The sequence below is a fragment of the Psittacula echo genome, assembly GCF_963264785.1.
Source record: "Psittacula echo genome assembly, chromosome: 2".
Taxonomy (NCBI): Eukaryota; Metazoa; Chordata; class Aves; order Psittaciformes; family Psittacidae; genus Psittacula; species Psittacula echo.
In genome coordinates, this window is record NC_137737.1 from 39,649,298 (window position 1) to 39,669,679 (window position 20,382).

The 20,382-nt window shown below is 35.2% G+C and overlaps 1 protein-coding gene across 1 annotated transcript in view; it reads left to right on the forward strand.

Annotated features, from left to right (window-relative positions):
• The window catches only part of MALRD1 (MAM and LDL receptor class A domain containing 1), a gene marked incomplete at both ends in the record, with an annotated part of 263,139 nt that overhangs the window by 70,239 nt on the left and 172,518 nt on the right, over positions 1 to 20,382 (forward strand). The window contains 4 exons of the mRNA XM_080609618.1: positions 86 to 191; positions 1,476 to 1,843; positions 3,981 to 4,393; positions 18,803 to 18,890. Of these exons, the coding sequence (XP_080465744.1) occupies positions 86 to 191; positions 1,476 to 1,843; positions 3,981 to 4,393; positions 18,803 to 18,890 (975 nt within the window). The remainder of the gene's footprint in view (positions 1 to 85; positions 192 to 1,475; positions 1,844 to 3,980; positions 4,394 to 18,802; positions 18,891 to 20,382) is intronic.

Sequence of the window (20,382 nt, forward strand, 5' to 3'; positions counted from 1 at the left end):
AAGCAGAGACCATGAATGCTTAAGATCCTTTAGAAACACTTTCTTGCTTCAGCCTAAAAAGTTGTTTTCTGTTTTAATTTTATAGGTCATTTCATGTTCATTCTGAAAACCAGCAGCAGCATTTCACAAATAGCTCAGCTACGAAGCCCAAAGTTCAGACAAACTGGATCAAATTGCACATTGTCCTTTTGGTATGAAATAACTTATATTTAAAATGTATGGATTGTCTCACATTGCTTATCTTGGACAAAAACAGAGGTTATAGTTTGCAATAGACAGGCCTTCTTCTGCAATATTTATTTCTTTTTATTCTTTAATCATACAGACTTCACCAAGAATATGCAGAAATAAGCTGAAGCACTTGGAGAACAGAACTGAAACATGGGGATGACTGTTGTCAGGTTTTGAGTACAATTATATTAAAGGATTGTGTCTACATATACACAGACAAATACCACAAAAATGTTAATGTTTCTACTTAAGTAAATTTGAAAGCTTTGTGGAATTTTGTTCAAGGAAACCATCCAAAAATCTAATAGCTCATTGATTTGCCTAGAGTATTCAAATAGGATGGTATCATCTTTAAGCAGAAGCTCCAGTACCAGAATTGGTGCTTTGCTTCCAATCCTTTGGTTATATACATAGATAGGGGGGGAAAAAAACCACCAACAAAACAACAAAAAACTACACAAAACTATCAACTTTCAGTTATTGTCTTGTTTCAGTCTTTGTGCAATCTTGTCAAACAGGGACAGAAAAAGTGATGATGATTCATTTACTAAGGTCAATTGTAGTGCTACTCTTTAAATAAATGTTTGGCTTGACTTTGATATTAAGTGACGTTTTTCTTGCCACTGTCAAATACATTTGCCATAGGAAGAGGAAATGCCTTTTTATCAAAGACTCATACTTGAAGTTGGAGTATAGGTCTGGAAATTACAAACTGTTGGTTCTGTTCCCGGTTCTGTTCCCAGTTTTGTTGTAAAATTGCTCACCTAAGTATTCATGATTTTTTAATGCTTTGAGATGCTCCAGAAATGCTGTAAAATAAAAGATGTTAACAATAACACAGGTAGAATGTGTACTTTTGCCTTCAGTAAGTGTTCTCTTTTTCCTTCTTGAAACTCCTCAATTGTATATTTAATTAAATTTATAAAACATATGCATCTGAGTGAGCAGTTTGTTGCTTAATATGAAAGCAAATGTCTCTTCAGTTACAGGTTTTAATGAAGTGTGCTGCTTCTCTCATGATCTTGAAATAAGCCTTAGACTGATACAGCAGCCTGTGCTGTATCATTCAGAAAGTGGGTTGAATTACATGTAGCTAGATTGAATTACGTGAAGCTAGGTAATAGGCACTGTGGACTTCCTATATTTCATAGAGCTATAGCAAAAAAAGATACCGGCCATTATACATGATATGATCCATTCTCATAATTTTTCACCCTTAACTTTTTTTTTTGTAATCATTTTAGGTATTACAATTATGGACATTCAGTTGGAGTAGCAAAGATGCAATTGCTTGTGGATGGGCTGAATCAACCTACTGTCCTTTGGAGGGCATATTACAACGAGGGAGATCAATGGCTGAAGGCAGTCATTCAGCTTGGGCGCCTTCCACATCCTTTCCAATTCTCACTTGATAAAATCAGTCTAGGTTTTTATGACGGTGTCTCAGCAATTGATGATATTACATTTGAAAACTGCGCTCTTCCACCTCCAGCATTAAGTTGTGAAGGTCCTAATCATTTCTGGTGCAGAGACACAAAAGCATGTATTGACAGTTTACTGGTCTGCGATCTTGTGGATAACTGTGGGGACGGATCAGATGAAGACAGCTGTAGTAAGTAATTTCCATTACTTCTAACTTTATTTCAAACTAAATTTTACTTTTCAAATTCATCCCTGAAGTAAAAAAGTTATAGCCTATCAATGCCAGAGCCAGTGGTGATTCAACTGAATATAGGTATTGATGAAAAAGACTGAATTTATTTTCTTTTTAACATAAATGCATATGATGTGTTATAACTGAGGGCAAATGCAGTTCAGTCTCCTTTATCCAAATTAGTCATATTTCTTTAACTTCTGCAAAACACTATCTCAGTTTAGGCTGGGATAGAGTTAATTTTCTACCTAGTAACTTGTGCAGTGCTGTACTTTGGCTTTAGTCTGAGAACTAAATGCACAGATATTTTAGTTGTTGCTAAGTAGCGCTTACCCCGATGAAAGACATTTCAGTCACATGCTCTACCAGTGAGGAGGGGACAAGAAGCTGGGAGGGAGCAGAGACAGGACAGCTGACTCAAACTGTCCAAAGGGATACCATACCACAGCATGTTATGTTTAGTATATAAACTGGGGGGAGCTGGTTGGGAGCCCCCATTGCTGCTCAGAGATAGGCTGAGTATCAGTCTGGGCGTGATGAGGAATTGTACTGTGCATGACTTGGGTTTTCTGAAATTTTATTTCACCTTTTTTTTTTGTTTGTTTTTGTTCCCTGTTATTATCATTTTTAGTATTGGTATTATTGTTGTCATTATTTCTACTGTTACTCTTCTCCCCATCCCACCTGAGGGGTTGAGGGGCCCAGCTTGGGTTAAACCATGACAAACACACACATACATTACAAGTTAAAAGAAAGGATTCACAGTGTGCCAAATGATTTTGCCTTTGATTCTACTGATGGAAATACAGTGGAGGATGTGTATGGACAGAGAGGAGTGTGTGTCCTATCTCTTTTTATGACCTATACTTTTTCTACCTAGAAAAAATATCTGTACTGGAAGACACTAGCCATGCTGGACATAACTATCCCTTTTTAAAGAAAAAATTTCTAAGTACTGAGGAAAGCTCCGGGTCGTTCACATTTTTGACATTCACCTTGTAGTGCGGAAAGGTGCTGTTGATGATTTTCTCCCTGAAGGATGCGTTGATTGATTTTAAGAACTCAAGAACATTAACATAATATAAAATTACCTACCAGTTGCTTTATCATGTCCTGAGGTATCTAAATTATGCAAATCACAATGAGTTTGCCGAACAGGGGACACCTTATGTGCTTGGGACCATATGAGGCTGCACTGATGTTTTCTGAATATCAACTTAACACTGATCTGAATTTAAAAGAAAGTGAAGGCTTTGCAGCCTATCTCATTTTTCCCATTTGTAAAATGTTTATCTTCTTCATAACCCATTTTGAGGTCTACAGTAAGAAAATGGTATATGACTTCCAGTTTTAAGCATCAAAAATTAACAGCCTAATTAAGAAAAAGGCTATTGTGTCAGTTACTGTTTGTGAGGGGCAGATTTGAAGGTGAAATGCCAGTTTTCCACCTCTGATACACATTTTATTTTTTTACATTAAAAGTAATTGGGCCAATCAATATATTTTGCCTTGGTGTCAAATACAGTTTTTTATATATATATATATATATATATATATATATATTGATAAAGCTATCATGCTGCTATCACTGAGGATAATAAAGATCTAAACCACAACCCATTTTAGGACTACCTCTGCTGTACAAAAATGTATTAGATCAGTTTTTGCGCATACTTACAAGACTGAATTGTGTAGTTTATTTAATCCAATTAACCTCAGTTTTAACTCCTTAACTACTTTACTCAGTTAAATTTTGGTTAAAAAACTTTGCATGCTTAAATTAAAAAAATACATAAATTTAATAACATTGATAAAATTGGAATAATATGAATAAAATTTTATTTACAGTTCTGTTTATTCAAGACATTTTTTATGTACAGTTTGCCAGATATATATTGAAAGAGGAGGTAATTTAAGTAAAGATTTATTTTTCTTTTATGGCCCAGAGAAGTGTATATTTAGTCTTCAGAATTTTTTGTAAGAAGATAAGTGGTTTTCTCTGTATTAGACTTTTTTACAAAGAGAAAAATTCATTAAAGCACAATCACCTTTTGATACTGCTTTCACTTGACAGTCTGTTCTGTTTATGTTTCAGACCCTGACCTACAGTGTAACTTTGAAAATGGGCTGTGCAATTGGGAGCAGGATGTTGAGGATGACTTCGACTGGATCAGAATACAGGGTCCAACCTCCACAGTTAATACAGGCCCTTTAAAGGATCACACAACAGGTACAGTGTGGGGACACTACCTCTACATGGAGTCCTCTGATCCACGCCAATTTAAAGATAAAGCAGTTTTGCTTAGTCCTCTCTTCAACCCTTCTGCCAATGGAACATGCATTTTTCGCTTTCATTATCATATGTTTGGAAAGCAAGTTTACAAGCTATCAGTCTTTCAGAGAACCGTTAGTAATACTGATGGATGGCTGTTGTGGTACAAGTTTGGAAATCAAGGAAACAGATGGATTCGAAAGACACTCTACATCAGCAGCTCTAAGCCATTCCAGGTATGATCGTTCTAGGTTGCAAAGTGCCTAACTGCTGAATGAAATATATAACTGATTGTTATAGTAGCAATCTCAAAGCTATTTCTAACTGTCTGATCAAATTTACTTTGAAATACATTTTTAGGGCTTAGTTTTTCTTCCATTAAGCATGTCTGGGTTTTGTTTCAGGGTGTTTTTTTTTTTGGGGGAGGAGGGATTTTTGTTTGTTTGTTTATTTTCCCCCCTAAAATACTTAATTTTAATGCTTTGAACAGGAACATGTGGTATTTGAAGTAGATGCTATTTTTTTTTTAAAGCATTTGGTGAAACTACTTTATCTGAATCTGCTACAGAACAACTTGGCAAAAAAAAAAATTAGATTCATTCATGAAAGAAGGACTGTTAAAAGGAAAATCCTCTTCTCTGCCTTATTTTTCCAGCATTACATGTTAATCTTTAATTGTATAATGCCAGAAAAAATATCAATTTTAAATGTTTGCGTGAAAGGCTAGGTCAAGGATCAAATATCATTTGGAAAAAGATACTATAGTAAGTTACAGATATAAATCTAAAATTGTATATGCTATTTACCTTTCACTATGTATGATCTGTTTATTCTGGTCGAGTTAATGAACCTGCAGGCTTATTAGAGGAGAGAGAGATATTAGGCCATTTGACTGCCAACTGGTCATAAAATTAACTTGGAACCCCCTTAAAGCATATTATAAAAAGAAAGGCTTTCCTTTTAAATCTGCTATAATGCAATAATCTTTAGATTGTCCCATATTTATTACACAAAATATAATTTTTAGGTGGAAAGAAGTTCTGTCCTCTTTGGAGGAAAAGCCAGCTGGAAGAAGAGTGCTCGTTTTTGGTCAAAACCCTTTGTAGAAATGTAAATAAGCATCAATATAATGCTAACAAAGCCTTTCTTTTTCTTTTTCTTTTTTTTTTTTTTTCTGTGTGTTAGTGTTTTAAATAAGAATACATATCCTTCATCTGGTAGTTTGTATAAAGAACTATAAACCCATGTGTCATATACTTGACCTCCTGAGAGCTAGGGATATTGTTAAGTAACTCAAAATATTTTTAATGTGATAGTGTTGTAAGGTTTTCTATTGTACTTGCCCTGTTCTGTGCTGGGAATGGAAATGTCTTGCAATTTTTTCATATAGTGTTGTTTTCCATAGTCGTTGGGCATGGGGTGTAAGGTATAATGTGATTATTTGTTCCAAAGAAAGAGGTCAAGACCTTATGTTTCTTGTTGTGTATCACATTTCTTATGACGGAGGTTGCTGTGTCAGAACCTGCAACCCTTCAAAACTCAGGAATTTTGAAGAGAACAAGTTGTTCTGTTGCTAATAAGTTGCCATGTGCTGACCTCTTTCCAATTTTCCTTTGACATGTATAGTGTTTGGTTACTTCCAAGGCTAAAGATTTGGTGGTGATAGGGAAATCTTCACAGTCTGATATCAATTTTTCTCCGAATTTTTTATACTGAGATGTATACTAGAACAGCCTGTCAGTTTCGAGCTGTCTGCAGACTGAGTGACTGTTATAGTTGTAGCCTCTATGTTTACTATGTTGTGCACCCCAGACCCTATAAAGGTAGTGTTTTCACGTCTGTTCACATCAAGAAAGTCTTGTAGATCACCTCCATACATCAAAGAAAATGTTTAGATTCACTTGAGAATGGATTTTTCTTTCTTGAGAGTCTGAAAATAAGATAGAACTTTTTAATAATTTCCTGGTCAAAATATGTATCTTCACTTCTTAATCTTCTCAATTTCTAGCCAGAGTATCTCATCAGCCATTTTAGGATTTTCAGAAATTCCTAGTGAATAGAAAACATTAGGCTCTAGGACCAAAGATGACCTGAGTTTTTGTAACACAAACCTATACCTTGTTTTTTCTCTTCAAAATATAAGAGGTGATTGTATGTCTAAAGTAGCTGATATCGCCACCTCTTCCCCTTCTCTCCCTATGTAAGTCTATCATTTGTTTACCATATTCCAAGAAAGAATCATTATGAATCAAACTCATGTTTTCAGTTTATTTACCAACATAGGAAGCTAACTTTGGGAAAATATAAATGATTGTGCCTATATATTAACTGCTAAGAAAAGGATGATTTCTCAGCCAAAAATTCAAAGCAACAAAGTAAGATATTTGAGGATCTCTTGAAAGCCTCATCACTTTTTGAAAGTTCGGAACTCTATAGCTATGAAACTGTAAGGCCTTTATTTGAACGCTCTGGCAGAAACTCAAAGGGAACAGCACATAAGGACTTCCTTTGCTCACATCAGCTCCCACTAAACCTCAGAATCTTACATTACTCAGGAAACCTTTGTTCTAGCTGTCATCAAACAGTGGCTGAAGTTTGCTGCTGTTCAATCAGATGTTTTACAGCAGGGGGTTAAATGTGACATCAGGGAGCAGAACAGGAGTAGCTGGGTGAGTGGAAGGGAAATTTAGGGCTAATATATTTAAATGAAAGGAATGCACTTTTCTGAGCCAAGTAACAAAACTGGTCCAAAATACACATGCTTATAAAACTCAGTTTGGCAGCTTCAGTAATTTAGAGTTTCCCTTTGAATTCAGAACTGGTATGACATAGAAATCTGCAAAGATTTAATAATTTACAAGAAATTATAAAAATGCTTTTTGGATTTTGTTGGTAAAAATTACAAGTTTAAATACATTTCAAGATACCCCTTTTTATTATATGGGACACTTGTTCCAACATGAAAAAGAATAGGCTCTTAATGTACTTCATCTGCATTTATTTTACTCTCTCTGAGAAGTTTACTTACATGTCTTTTCCTTAAAATAAATTTCAAAAGGTAGCAAAATAAAATTCTGTCTATGGTAGCCTACTTATATTGATGATGAATTGTGTTTGCTTTTATTTCCCTTGAATAATCATAATACCTGAAATAGTTTCTGATCAAAAGAAAGTGCAAAGGTTCTTAGATAAATATAGCTGTCTTAGTTTCCTCTATGAATTCAAATTTCTTTGGATACAGAAAAACAAAATGGTGGTATTATGTGAACAATGGCAAAACTCTGTACCTCAATCCTTTTGGCAATTATAGTCTGCTTTAAGTCATAATATAAATCACATATTTACTATGTCCACCGTAAGGTTCTTAAGACAACTTGACTATATTGCAAAACATATTACTGCAAGGGAAAAAAAAAAAAGGAAAAAGAATTATCTTTATAATAACCTTTACCCTAATCCAATTCACTTTTTGCTTATCTGCAATATATATCTTTATCTCTGTTAACGAAGATGGTTATAGACCTTTGATACTCAGCATAAATAATGTAAAGCATAAGTAATGCATAAAGGAGTCTAATATTCTGTGATTATTTAATAATGATTGGTCTTTTTTTGGCTGTTATGAAACTAAAAAAATGTAAATACATTGTTTGTACCTGATTAATTATTAATACTATATACATTAATTAATAATTAATTAATTAATACTATATATATTAATTATCAATACTATATTGAGTATAATTACTAAAATTTTAAGTACTTTGAGCATCATATATAAAACCTTACATTTCCCTTCAAATGTAAAAATTTCTTCCTTTAAGCATGAAAAACAAGGACCAAAATTAGGAGAAAATAAATAATGAAAATTTATTGAAATATACTAGATTTATGGAACTTTATACGCAAAATAAAATTGCAATTAAATAGATACAACATGCATTTGCTATTTTCCTATTTTTATAAGTGGTTAAGAAAACAACCAAATCCACTGTAATAATTTTAATCCTTTAGGTATTAGCTTACAAAGTAATAGAATCTTGATTGACAATTAGAATGATACATTTGCTATGAATATAGAACAACACTATGTTCTACAGACACAAATAATAACCAACATTCTTTCTCTGGTATTGTGGTTTAAGCCCAACCGTAAATCAGACCACGCAGTCTCTGTCTTACTCACCCCCTTCCCCCCACCTCGCCCCAAGAGGTATGGGGAGGAGAATCGAAAGAATGTAACTCCCACGGTTTGAGATAAGAACAGTCCAGTAACTAAGGTATAACACAAACCACTACTGCTACCACCAATAGTAATAGTGATAAGGGAAATAATAAGGGCAGAGAACACAACCGCTCACCACCCATCGACCGATACCCAGCCCGACCGAGCAGTGATCTAGCTGTTCTGGGTAACTGCCCCCAGTTCTACATCCTGGGCATGACGTGCTGTGGCATGGAATACCTCTTTGGCTAGTTTGGGTCAGGTGTCCTGTCTCTGCTTCCTCCTGGCTTCCCCTCCTCCTTGGCAGAGCATGAGACTCACAAAGTCCTTGGTCAGAGTGAACATGACTTAGCAACAATTAAAGATATCGGTGTTATCGGCGCTGTTCCCAGGATGAAAGTCAAAGACGCAGCACTGCACCAACTACTAAGAAGGAGAAAATGACTGCTACTGCTGAACCCTGGACATCTGGTTGCTATTTTTAGTACCTGATGTGCTATTTTTATGTTGTTCTTAGTGCAGAATACAAGCTATTTGTATTTTAAGGGCCTGATTCTGAAACTTATATGCCTGAGTATGTTGGCTATGGTACAAATTAGACTTCTCAACTCCTCAGAAGCATTTTAAATTAGGTATGGTGGCTTGGAATAAGACCAGACATGGGAATACAGACAGCTGAAGTATAGTGCATTCCTTTATCTTTTTGTACATTACAGTTTGTACCTTTGACACTCCAACATGCTGTTTTCAGCTATTGTGACTGCACCATTTACAAGACAATTTCATAGAATCATAGAATCATAGAATAGTTAGGGTTGGAAAGGACCTTAAGATCATCTAGTTCCAACCCCCCTGCCATGAGCAGGGACACCCCACACTAAACCATGCCACCCAAGGCCTCATCCAACCTGGCCTGGAACACCACCAAGGATGGAGCATTCACAACCTCCCTGGGCAACCCATTCCAGTGCCTCACCACCCTCTCAGTAAAGAACTTCCTTCTTATATCCAATCTAAACTTCCCCTTCAAGAATTTTGTATTTTTGAAGTTTTGTCAGTTTGGGGAAAAAATATATCCTTTCCTGAAACAGACACCTGTTTTGTTAAAACAAAATGTGACTTGTATCTTTGCATTCTTCTGATGTTCTGAATATGCCTGTCTCTTATTCAGGCTAAGCTATCAAAGCTAAGTGCTGACCAGTGCTGTTTCAGATGTTCTCACTTAAGGGACTTTGTTGGCATTTTACCGTAGGTTGTAAATGTATCAGAATTAACTTAGTTGCCTTGTAAAATGCTTTTTTGTCATTTGATGTTACATGGTATGATGCGAGTTGACTCTTACAGCATCTACAAGACAGGAATATTCAGTATGACTTGTTACAGCTACAGCTTTTTCTTTTTTTTTTTTTTTTTCTTTTTTTCTTTCTTCCCTCTTTGTTTTCTTTTGTTGCTGTAAATTCTAGAACCGCATGGGTTTCCATATGCTGTCTCCCTTTTAAGTTCCTCAGCTTATAGGATCTGATGTTGCAGCTACCCAGTGCTGAACTGGAACACATTCACGGTTACAATCACAGAGCATCATTTCTAGATCACATAGCTGGAAACATATTTGAGAATCGCAGGGGTCCCCTTACCCTTGCAGACACGAAGCAATAAAAGCCAGCCTTCAGGGGCACTTTGTTTTACTTTGCTACAACACGATATTCAGTGACTGAAGCATTACAAGCATCATAGAATCATAGAATAGTTAGGGTTGGAAAGCACCTTAAGATCATCTAGTTCCAACCCCCTACCATGGGCAGGGACACCTCACACTAAAACATGTTACCCAAGGCTCTGTCCAACCTGGCCTTGAAAATCCTCAGTCCCAACTTAGACAGTCACCTTAGAAGTTTTACCCCTAACAGCTGTTAGTTGCCTGTTGAAGGAGCAGCCTTGGCTTGCTTCCAAAGAAGTTCCTAGTAAAATTAGTATCTTTCACAATGCTTTGGATGAAAGAGAAAATTACTTCTGAAATTATTTTACAAGTTAATTACAGCCGTGATAATGTATTATTTGTGATCTGTGACAAAATCATCAATTATAATATCAGTTGTACAGCTGTTCAAATGGGAAAGGTAAAGCATTAGTCATAATTAGTTCTGACACATAAATTCTCAAATATACTTCAAGTGCTAAATCAAGAACTGACTATTTTTAGGCAACAGAAATTTTTTAAAGTCAGATAAGAAAATAAAGGAAGTTTTCTTAATTTCTGTGACACTAGATTAAGGTAATTGTTTTGTCTTTTAAATCTTAATTTTTATTTTATTGATTTAAATCTTAATTTCTTGAATCTTAATTTCGTCTTTTCTAATATGGAGATATAGGGCATATCATACCTTTACAAAGATTTTCAAATTTGAAGGCAAATCAGCTCACTCCAAACATGTTTTATTTCCAGTTGCTCTTTTAGCTATAGAAGTAACTGTGGAGGTGCATAGTTACAGTTGAGTTTCTAATCTTGTTTATAGAGTTGTGTTATGTTTTTCTTAATTATACCCAGTTACTTCTTGTATTATGGTTTTGGTTTGCCCTTGACATAAGATCAGTTTGGTGCTAAATAAATGTGTAGTAAACATACCCTATTTGCATCCAAGCTCTTACTATGCATCTGAAGACAGAGACAGAAAGTAAAAAATGTATTTAAGGTACTACCAAATAGTTGGTCACAATCACAGAGGCAGTATCTAGCTTCTCATCCTCTATTCCCTCTCTTTTTATTCCTCAGTGAGATGAGATTGTGATTCTTTGAAGATTCTGATGATCTGCTCTGTAATAAATGAAACAGGATCCAAAGCTCACTTTTCAATTATTTCTGCAATTCTAGCTGTTTCTTGCTGTTACTTTTCTGAGAGGAGAGTAAATTAATCAATGCCCTCTGCCCCAAACCATTTCTGCAATGAAAAACTCTGGATTCTAGTGGAAAATGGATTTTCTGGCATAAGTCTACTTTACAAATTATTTTTAAAGTGGTTTTGAGTTCTGTTTCAAACAAAAAACTGTTCTATGGCAAATTGTGAGGTTTCAGTGTTTAATGTTTTTATTTCATAGATCTCTAGTGGTGATATTTATGTTTCATATATGAATAATATAGCAGGATTTGTTATAGTAGACTAAATACCCTTTGTATCAATTTTAGAAAAGATGATGACTTGATAGGCTTCCTTGTTAGCTATAATACCCTTGAAGTAAGAAAATTTCAAATTTCATTTCCTACATAACTAGCATCAGAACTATTGAAATTACAGGTTCTAGATCTTGTATCATGTTGCATAACAGTGGTGCTTCTAAAGTTAGTACTTTTGTAGATTGACTTAGGTGTAGGAGGATTTTCTAGTCTTCTCTAATCATTAACTGGTTAGTGTCAGGTTGAAATTCTGGACTGGTGTACTCCAGAAAATGGAGCTGATCAAATTTACCCACATTCTAGTTGCATGCAGCTTCACTGGAAGAGTGTGCATGCCTTTCTATTGTCCCAAAAAGAGTTTATTTCCTGGTGTGAAAAGCAATGTGAGGAGACCATGCTTCAGCCTGTTACAGTTGCATATCAGTACATGCAGCTAGGATGCACCCTTACCACTCATAGTGTTAGAAAGAAACTAGTTTTGAAGAGTTTGTGCTTCTATATATAATCAGAAAACAAATCAAAGTAATTGTGTATTTTCCCATATATTAGGAGCAATAAGCTTGGCGGGGTGGGAGAGGGGGAGAGAGTGGGTGGAAAAGGTAGGAATGTTTGACTCTTTCTAGAATACTTGGGTAAAGAGTGTTACTCTTAGAGAGGTGGCTGAGATGTACGGAGAAATAGCAAATCAACTGTCATAGAGAAGCTCCGTAGAGAAAGTTCATTAATGATTTCTCTTAAAAGGCTGCATGGAGACCTCATAGCAGACTTCCAGTATCTGAAGGGGGCCTACAAGGATGCCAGAGAGGGACTCTTCATTAAGGACTGTAGTGACAGGACAAAGGATAATGGGTTCAAACTTAAACAGAGGAAGTTCAGGTTAGATATAAGGAAGAAGTTCTTTACTGTGAGGGTGGTAAGGCACTGGAACAGGTTGTCCAAAGAAGTGGTAAATGCTCCATATCTGGGAGTGTTCAAGGCCAGGTTGGACAGAGCTGTGGGCAACGTGGTCTAGTGTGAGGTGTCCCTGCCCATGGCAGGTGGGTTGGAACTAGATGATCTTAAGGTCCTTTCAACCCTAACCATACTATGATTCTATGAATACAGAGAATGAGAGGTACTCTGTGAAATTATTATGCAACATAATCAAAACAAAAAATCCTATTTTAGGATGGCCTGTGTACAATTCATTGTTAAGGGATATTTTGTGTACAAGAAAGTGTGAATGGGATCAATAAGTAATTTGCCAAATTATTGAAAGAAAAGTCTGTTAATGGCTATTTTCACAATAATGAGGCTATACCCTTCCATCTGTGATGTACTGCCTATTTTGTTCTTATTGTGGATGTGGCAGCAGCCCACTGAGAGACACACACTGCCATTAACCGGACAGCTGACATAACCTCTGGTACATCTGTCCTCATGCGGTGAGGCATTGTGCTGCAGACAGCTTTCAGTGCACAGAGAGGATCACCCTTTTTGATATTCTAACTGTGATTTCAGACTTTTTCCAGTTGCTTTTGCTCTTACTGAACCAGGTTTATTGTTGTCAAGTGTTGTTAGCCTTCTGCCTTGATTTGACTGTCTGCTTGTTTCCTTGTTCAGGGCCTTATTTTCAGTGCATGCTAACATTCAGTAGAAGTTCGATAATGTTTATTTGAGCACATACATATTTTCCATTAAAATCTGGTGTTGAAGCAGCTCTGAATTTATCTACGACTTCTCTGTTTATTACACCTCCAATACCCACTTGTGATCACTTTCATTTTTCTGTTACTGCTTTGATCTATTGCCTCGTAGCAATTTTCACACGAAGATGTAGTCATCATGGACTTCTACTCCTTTGAGCAACAGCTTCAATTTCAACTTTCAGTTTCACATTCTTCATCTTCCTTCTGCTCTTTTCCTTTGCACTTTTCTAATAATTGGTTGAGATGACTATTCAGGGATTTTTCTTTTTTTTTTTTTTTCTGTCCTGTAAAAGTTACCATATGTTTCTGTTGCTTCCTACTCCTCCATCTATTTCTGCAATGAAAAACTCTGGGTTCTATCCAAACACATGGATATCCAGCCATATTTGCTGCAGCTTGGTAGCTCTCTTTCTGGGCACTAACTATTTTTCTTCATCTCTGATCTGAGTGTTGATATCTTTCATCCCTGACACTTCTTTGCATGTTGCAGACTACTTTTTGGGTTTCATATTGTTCTTTCTATTGATTTCTGATCTGTTTATAGTCATAATTCTCAGGGGGTTTTTTCAGTGTGGTAATGTAACACCTGTGGTTGCTGGCAGGCCCATAGTTGCTAATGCAGTTGCCTCTGGAGCAGTTGTTTGTCTATTGACTACTAATAATATTGGAAAAGAAATGCTACCTCATTTTTTAATCCTTCATTGATCATGAATCATAGAATCACAGAATGGCTTGAGTTGGAAGGAATTTGTAAAGATCACCCAATCCAACCTCAGTGACATGGGCAGCGACATCAGTAGCTATGGTATGAAGTGAAATACAGAGAACTTATGTCTTGAAAATATGTGTGGTGCAATGCAGTATATTTGAAAGGCAAAAAGGTGTGTTTTTTTTTTTTTCCCTAAACATCAGTATTGTAATTTTTGACAAGTGGATTTCAAAGCACAGAGAACAGTGTAAAATCAAAGAAATCACATAAGAAACCAGGAAAGTATTTCAAATATTTCATAGGTTTGGTTCAGTTGCATTTTTTGCATCTGTGTAGCCATCTGAACAGAAATGAAGTTAATTTTGAGATTGAAAAATATCTTCAGGCTTAAAGGTTTTTGGAGTTTTTTTTCCATTTTTCTTGGTTTGTGTTTTTGGATTATTTTTTTGTTTATGGGTTTTTTTTTTGTGTGTTTTTTTGTTTTGTTTTTTGTTTTTTTTTTTTTTTTTTTTTAACTTCACATTTATAGAATCACAGAATAGTTAGGGTTGGAAAGGACCTTAAGATCATCTAGTTCCAAACTCCCTGCCATGGGCAGGAACACCCCACACTAAACCATGCCACCCAAGGACTCATCCAACCTGGCCTTGAACACCGCCAAGGATGGAGCATTCACAACCTCCCTGGGCAACTCATTCCAGTGCCTCACCACCCTCTCAGTAAAGAATTTCTTCCTTATATCCAATCTAAACTTCCCCTGTTTAAGTTTCAACCCGTTACCCCTTGTCCTGTCACTACAGTCCCTGATGAATAGTTCATCCCCAGCATATCTAAGTTGCATATCTTATAATCTAAGTTGTTTTTGAAAATAATTTCATTCTGCCATAATCTTGTGAAATTGTAATTACTAGATGGATGTTTCACATGTGGGCAGGATATGATGTTTTATAAAGCCAGATTCTCAAAACTTTTTAGATATTAACTATATACTACTTGCACAATAATTCTCCCAATGTTAGTATTACTGAGTGAAGACATGATCTTTCTCTTGATGTTTTGTGGCCTTAATACAGCAAAGCACTGACTACCAGAATATGTAAACAGTTATTAATATTATGCTTGTCAGCAGTCCCACTGACATCAGTGGAGAGTCTGAAACAGGATAGAAATGTGGTTCTTTCCTGTGGAGGAACATTTGGAAAAACATCAAAAATCAGCATAAGGGTCCACAAGCTTATAGTGAAGTGTGATAAAGTGCTTTATTGAACTAGAACTAGTGTTTTTATTGTCTTGTAAAACCAAGCACTGTAAACCACCAAATATTTGACACATGATTTTTTGTATTTGATGTGTATAACCTTAAGATCATTGGTAAGAATCACTTGGACACCTGTGTGAAAGGACTTTATTTCAACTTTTGAAGTCTTGAGACATTAACTTCTAAAGCATTTTTGGTTAGACACAAAAGGAACAGAATGATAGGCTTTGAATATAGGCAGTAGAATATCCAGCTTTTCTATGTATATTATTAAAATGTGGTGGTAACCTAATATTGACAATCTTTCCAGTAGCTGAGGGTTTGTCTCCACTTATACTTGCTTACTTTTCTTGATGAAAAGTTTTGAGATGTTTTCCTCTATTTATACATGGCGTTAATATATAGGAGTAGTTTTCTTCAGAGAAATGTAATGAAATGTATGAGACTTTCAGTCCTGCATCTGCTTTCAGTAAGTTATGACAAAAGGCTTTGATCACAAAGCGTTCTGTCGGTTATTTGTACTATTATCTGTGTGGTTGCTCTTTCCTCTTCACACCAATCACTTTGTTCGTTGACAGAAATAATTATAGCAAACCTAGTCAAAATTGGCATGCTCCAACTACTAATAAAACAGTTGACACTTTCTGTGATAAACCTGAGAGTTTGTTTGCCTATATTACTAGATTATTACATTAGAACTAAGATTACTACATTAGAACACTGTTACATTACATTATATTATACATGTTACATTACATTACATTATAACACTGTTTCCTCAACATTCAGAAATCTTCAGAATTTTGAATACCTCACAGTTTTTGGAATCAATTCTATTGTAGTTTAAACTATTCTTGTGTGGAAATTAAGATTTTATTTTGCTAACCTTCAGTGGGAAATAGCTAGTGACAGCAAATATCATTACTGTAAAAATGGAACATTTGTGCAGAACAGTATTACTCATTGTAATGCCTCTATTAACACTTGTCATAACATTCCTTCACCCTTCAAAAAACCATTTTGTGTAAGATCTTAAGGGTTCAATCCTTTTGTGTATTTGAATACGTTTTGCTTTTCATACTTTTTGCTACCTTTATAGAGTTCTTTGAGACTGGATCTCTAGAGTTCTGAAAGCTGGAGAAATTGGGAACTATTTACTCTCATTCAAATAATAAATGAAATGTGAAATGAGCTTCATGGTAGATGAGTTCCCTGGAGGTTGTTTAATAATAGCTGATGAAGTTTGCAGAATTTCAGCTAGCAAATTAATTTAAGTGGTCAAAGTTTAGCCACAGCCGCAGAGAGACTATGTTTTACGCTACAGCAATAACTCATAAATTGGTTCTCTTTTCAGTTTTAAATGTATATTTACACCCTGTTACATGTTCTGAGTTTCTTACTGAGTTCATGCTATATGCCAAAGTGTCAGACTCCCCAGGAAAGTACATGAATAAATAAATAAATAAAAATTGGTGGGGAGGTTTTAAGTAATATTATCATAATCATCATCATAGAAATAAGGAGGTTATTCTGAATCACATTAATGCTGCAGAGCTGTGTCCTGACACAGATATTTATAAAAAAAACTTTGGATATTTTTTATACCTTTAATAAAAGTATTCCATCTTAAACTGAAGAATTACAGCCTCCTCCAGGGAGTTTGATGGAAAATGATGCATAAGGATGGCTGGGGAGATGAGCACAGGTAGCAAAGCCCCTCAACCAAGTAGTCATCATCTGTCAGAGCACAGCACAATTCCACAGAAAAAGAATGTAGTTTTGAGGGGGCTTGGGTTTGTCTTAATAATACCTGTGTAAATCGACTTAACAAATTTCCTGCCTATTTTTCTGAATTTTAGGTTACTTATGAGAAAGTAACTATGAGTAATTTAATCATTCATGCTTCGAAAACAGAGTCAAAATTTTCTTTCAACTACTGTGTCTTTGCCAGTCAAACTTACACTGAAAGGAATTGTCTTTTTTTTTTTTTTTTTTTTTTCAAGGCATTTCAAAATAAGAGATGTGTGCATTTGTTCTGTTTTTTTTATGCTATTGGTAGCAACGCTGTACATTGCCCCTCTTTTAACCTCAATGGGAAATAAAAGACTGGAATAATAGTGTAAATACTTGTGGATATTCTGAGGGAAAAATGGAATCCCATATTGAGATGAGAGTAGTAAGTAGCAGTGCTTACATTTACTGTTCTCATTCACATTAGATACATTTTATGCTACGACAACCCATCTTCAGCATACCCATACTAAGGGACATATATCCATCTTCTTGGATACTCATTTGCCTAATGGACATAATCTATGAATAAATCAGTTTTATTTACTTTGCTTCTTGTATTAAGACTGTAGAAATCTGGCAGAAAATACCCTTGCATTCCAGTCACTCCTCAGAGATCAGAAGGGCTGGGGATAGCAACATATGTATTTTTTAAAATTACCTTTGATGTGAAGATGGGTCCAAAATATCAATAAGATTTCATCAAAAGAACTGAGACACTCATCTACACAGAAGCAGCTTGCATGTTTGAGTTCAGAGCAGTGCTTCATTACTTCTATAAAGTAAGATTTCTTCACAAATATAGTCACAAGTAAGTAAACTACGACAAAAAATGTTAGAACTAACAGTACCGTGCAGCGGTATTATAGCATTTTTGCCACCATTTATACTTCATTCCTTTGAAGGAATTGTCTGTTGATCTGAGGAGCAAACGGTGAAAAATATACTTGAAATTTTATGCAAAATTCCAGAATAAGGTGGAAGCTTTAATGTGTGTCTCTGTGTCTAAGATGTAGCATAAGCATTTATAAAATGAAAACAGGCAAAGAAATAACTTTAACATTTGAACTCCATTGAATCAGCTAAACCATTTGTTATTTTTTTTTTATGTATTGTTTGAGAAAGCCCTATAATTTTTATGAATAGGGATTTTTTAAATTAAGAAAATTGTTACTGTTTCCTTAATCATCTGCTTGATTTTTTAATCATTCAGCAAGAGTCAAAAGAAAAACGGCTTATTCAGTCATCCAGAGAATATTTCTCAAATGTTAACCTCTCCTATTCCTCAACAATAGACAATAACAAGAAAGTAGTTGTATACAGTATTGGCAGCTCTAATGAAATAGTAGACTGGTTTTCTTTAAAAAGTTCCATAACACATCTCTAACCTGCTTAATTGTTTTCATCACAGTGGGATTTGTATAAGGATATATAATTTATTCACATGAATGTTATTATAATTAATCATGAATAATGGTATTACAATAAGTACCAAAGGAGCTAATCATAATATGTCACTTATGATAATGTCTTGCCATCATTTTATATCACAATTATGTTTCAATGGTTTTACACAATTGTGAAGCCAACCATTCTGTTATGATTTGCTGTGATTAATGTGACCACCAGTGAAAGCTGATAATAATTAGTCTTTCATAGTGTCACTAAATAGAACATATTCCCTAGAACAAATTTAATCTCATTTTAAGTGTGGAATGTGTTAAATGACTCTATCAATAGTTATGAATGAGAAAAGTAAGTCTATTATACACTGAAAAATGTTTTTGTAATTCTTTTTTCCCTAGATCTTGGTGAAAGGTACCGTAGGAGATGGTTTCACAGGAGACATTGGCCTTGATGACATGTCTTTTCTAGGCTGTACTCTTTACAATGGTAAGAACAGCCTTAAAATGAACATCTCCTAGCTGTGAGCTGTCATTTATAAATATTGCTACTAGAAAAACCCGATCAAACTGTGATGGCTGCCTGACAAGAAAACCCTTGTTGCCCTGCTTTTCAGACCCTTATCTCTAGGCATCAACACAAAACATTTTCTGCTGTGCACTTAAGGTTCAAAAAAGACCCTCAGTAAGAAGGGTGCACCTGCCAAACACTTTGAGAGCTTGATTCCCAGAAGGAAAAGGAAACTTAAGTGCATGTAAACAAACTGACCTTTGATTCAGCAATCCCAGTTTGATACAGCCTTTCACCTCTCCCCAGCAATTCTTAAAGTTTTAACTGTGCCTATTTGTCTCATGTTACAGCACACAAACAGTCCAGGTAATAGAGCAGCCTGTCCTCAGAAGTCATTGCTAGCTACAATTCTACGGAATTATAAAATATTATATCCACTAATTTATGTTCAAGATACTAGTGTAACTTCATCACAGAAGGGATTTTAAGAGTACTAATGTCAGTGCAGCAGGCACTATAGTGTTATATATGGCATGACAGTTGATGTACAGTCATAATAGAGCTGTAGAACAGCACACAATTTAGGACAGTGTCTGAATATTAGTATCCTAGCACTAACTCTAAAATCCCCTAGTGCAGACATATTCTATTCTGATAGTCCAAAAACTTCTTGTAGATATAATTAGGTCTACTAGGAATATCCACGTGTATATTGCATATTTCTTCTGTAGATAATTATCTCACATTTCACATAGTTTATACATTGTACAACATTTACTATAATATTTTGATTATGAAGTTTTTGTAAATATTCAGTTAATGAACAAAGCCTTCTATTCAGGAAGGAAACTTTAAAAGAACTAATCAGAAAATCCCTACATGTTTTCGAATAAGATACAAAAAAAAGTGTTAAAAATAAGCAAGAAGAGAGTTGGAAAGTATAGAAGGTCAGAGTTTCAGAGTTCATAAACAAGAAAAAAATCCTCATTTTGTGTCGAAAGATAAAAAAATAATACTTACTGAGATCTGTGGACAGAGTAAGAAACAGTTTTTGTGTTCTGTCCATTTAAAAACTCTTTTAGTATTGAGAGAAATTTCTGAGACACTTCAGGATCCTGCCTCTATTTTACTTCCTCCACACCACAAAAAAAATCCCAATTAAAAAAACCCAAACCAAACAAACCACCCCCCCCCCCAAAAAAAAAAAAAAAAAAAAAAAAAGACCCAAGACACTATGGGAATAGTCTGTAAAAGAGTCAAAAGCTATGGTATGTTGCACGATGTTTAACACAAGTTGCATGATGTTTGTTTAACACAACTTAACAAGTTGAAGGGTTAAAAAAAGCAGGTACTCCATGTCTCCGCACCCTAAAATTAAGCATGAGCTGTTGTTCCACTTGTTCCACTTTAAATAATATCAGGGAGAGATGGGCTTGATATCTTGGTGATAAAGTCCCTCTGAAGCAATATT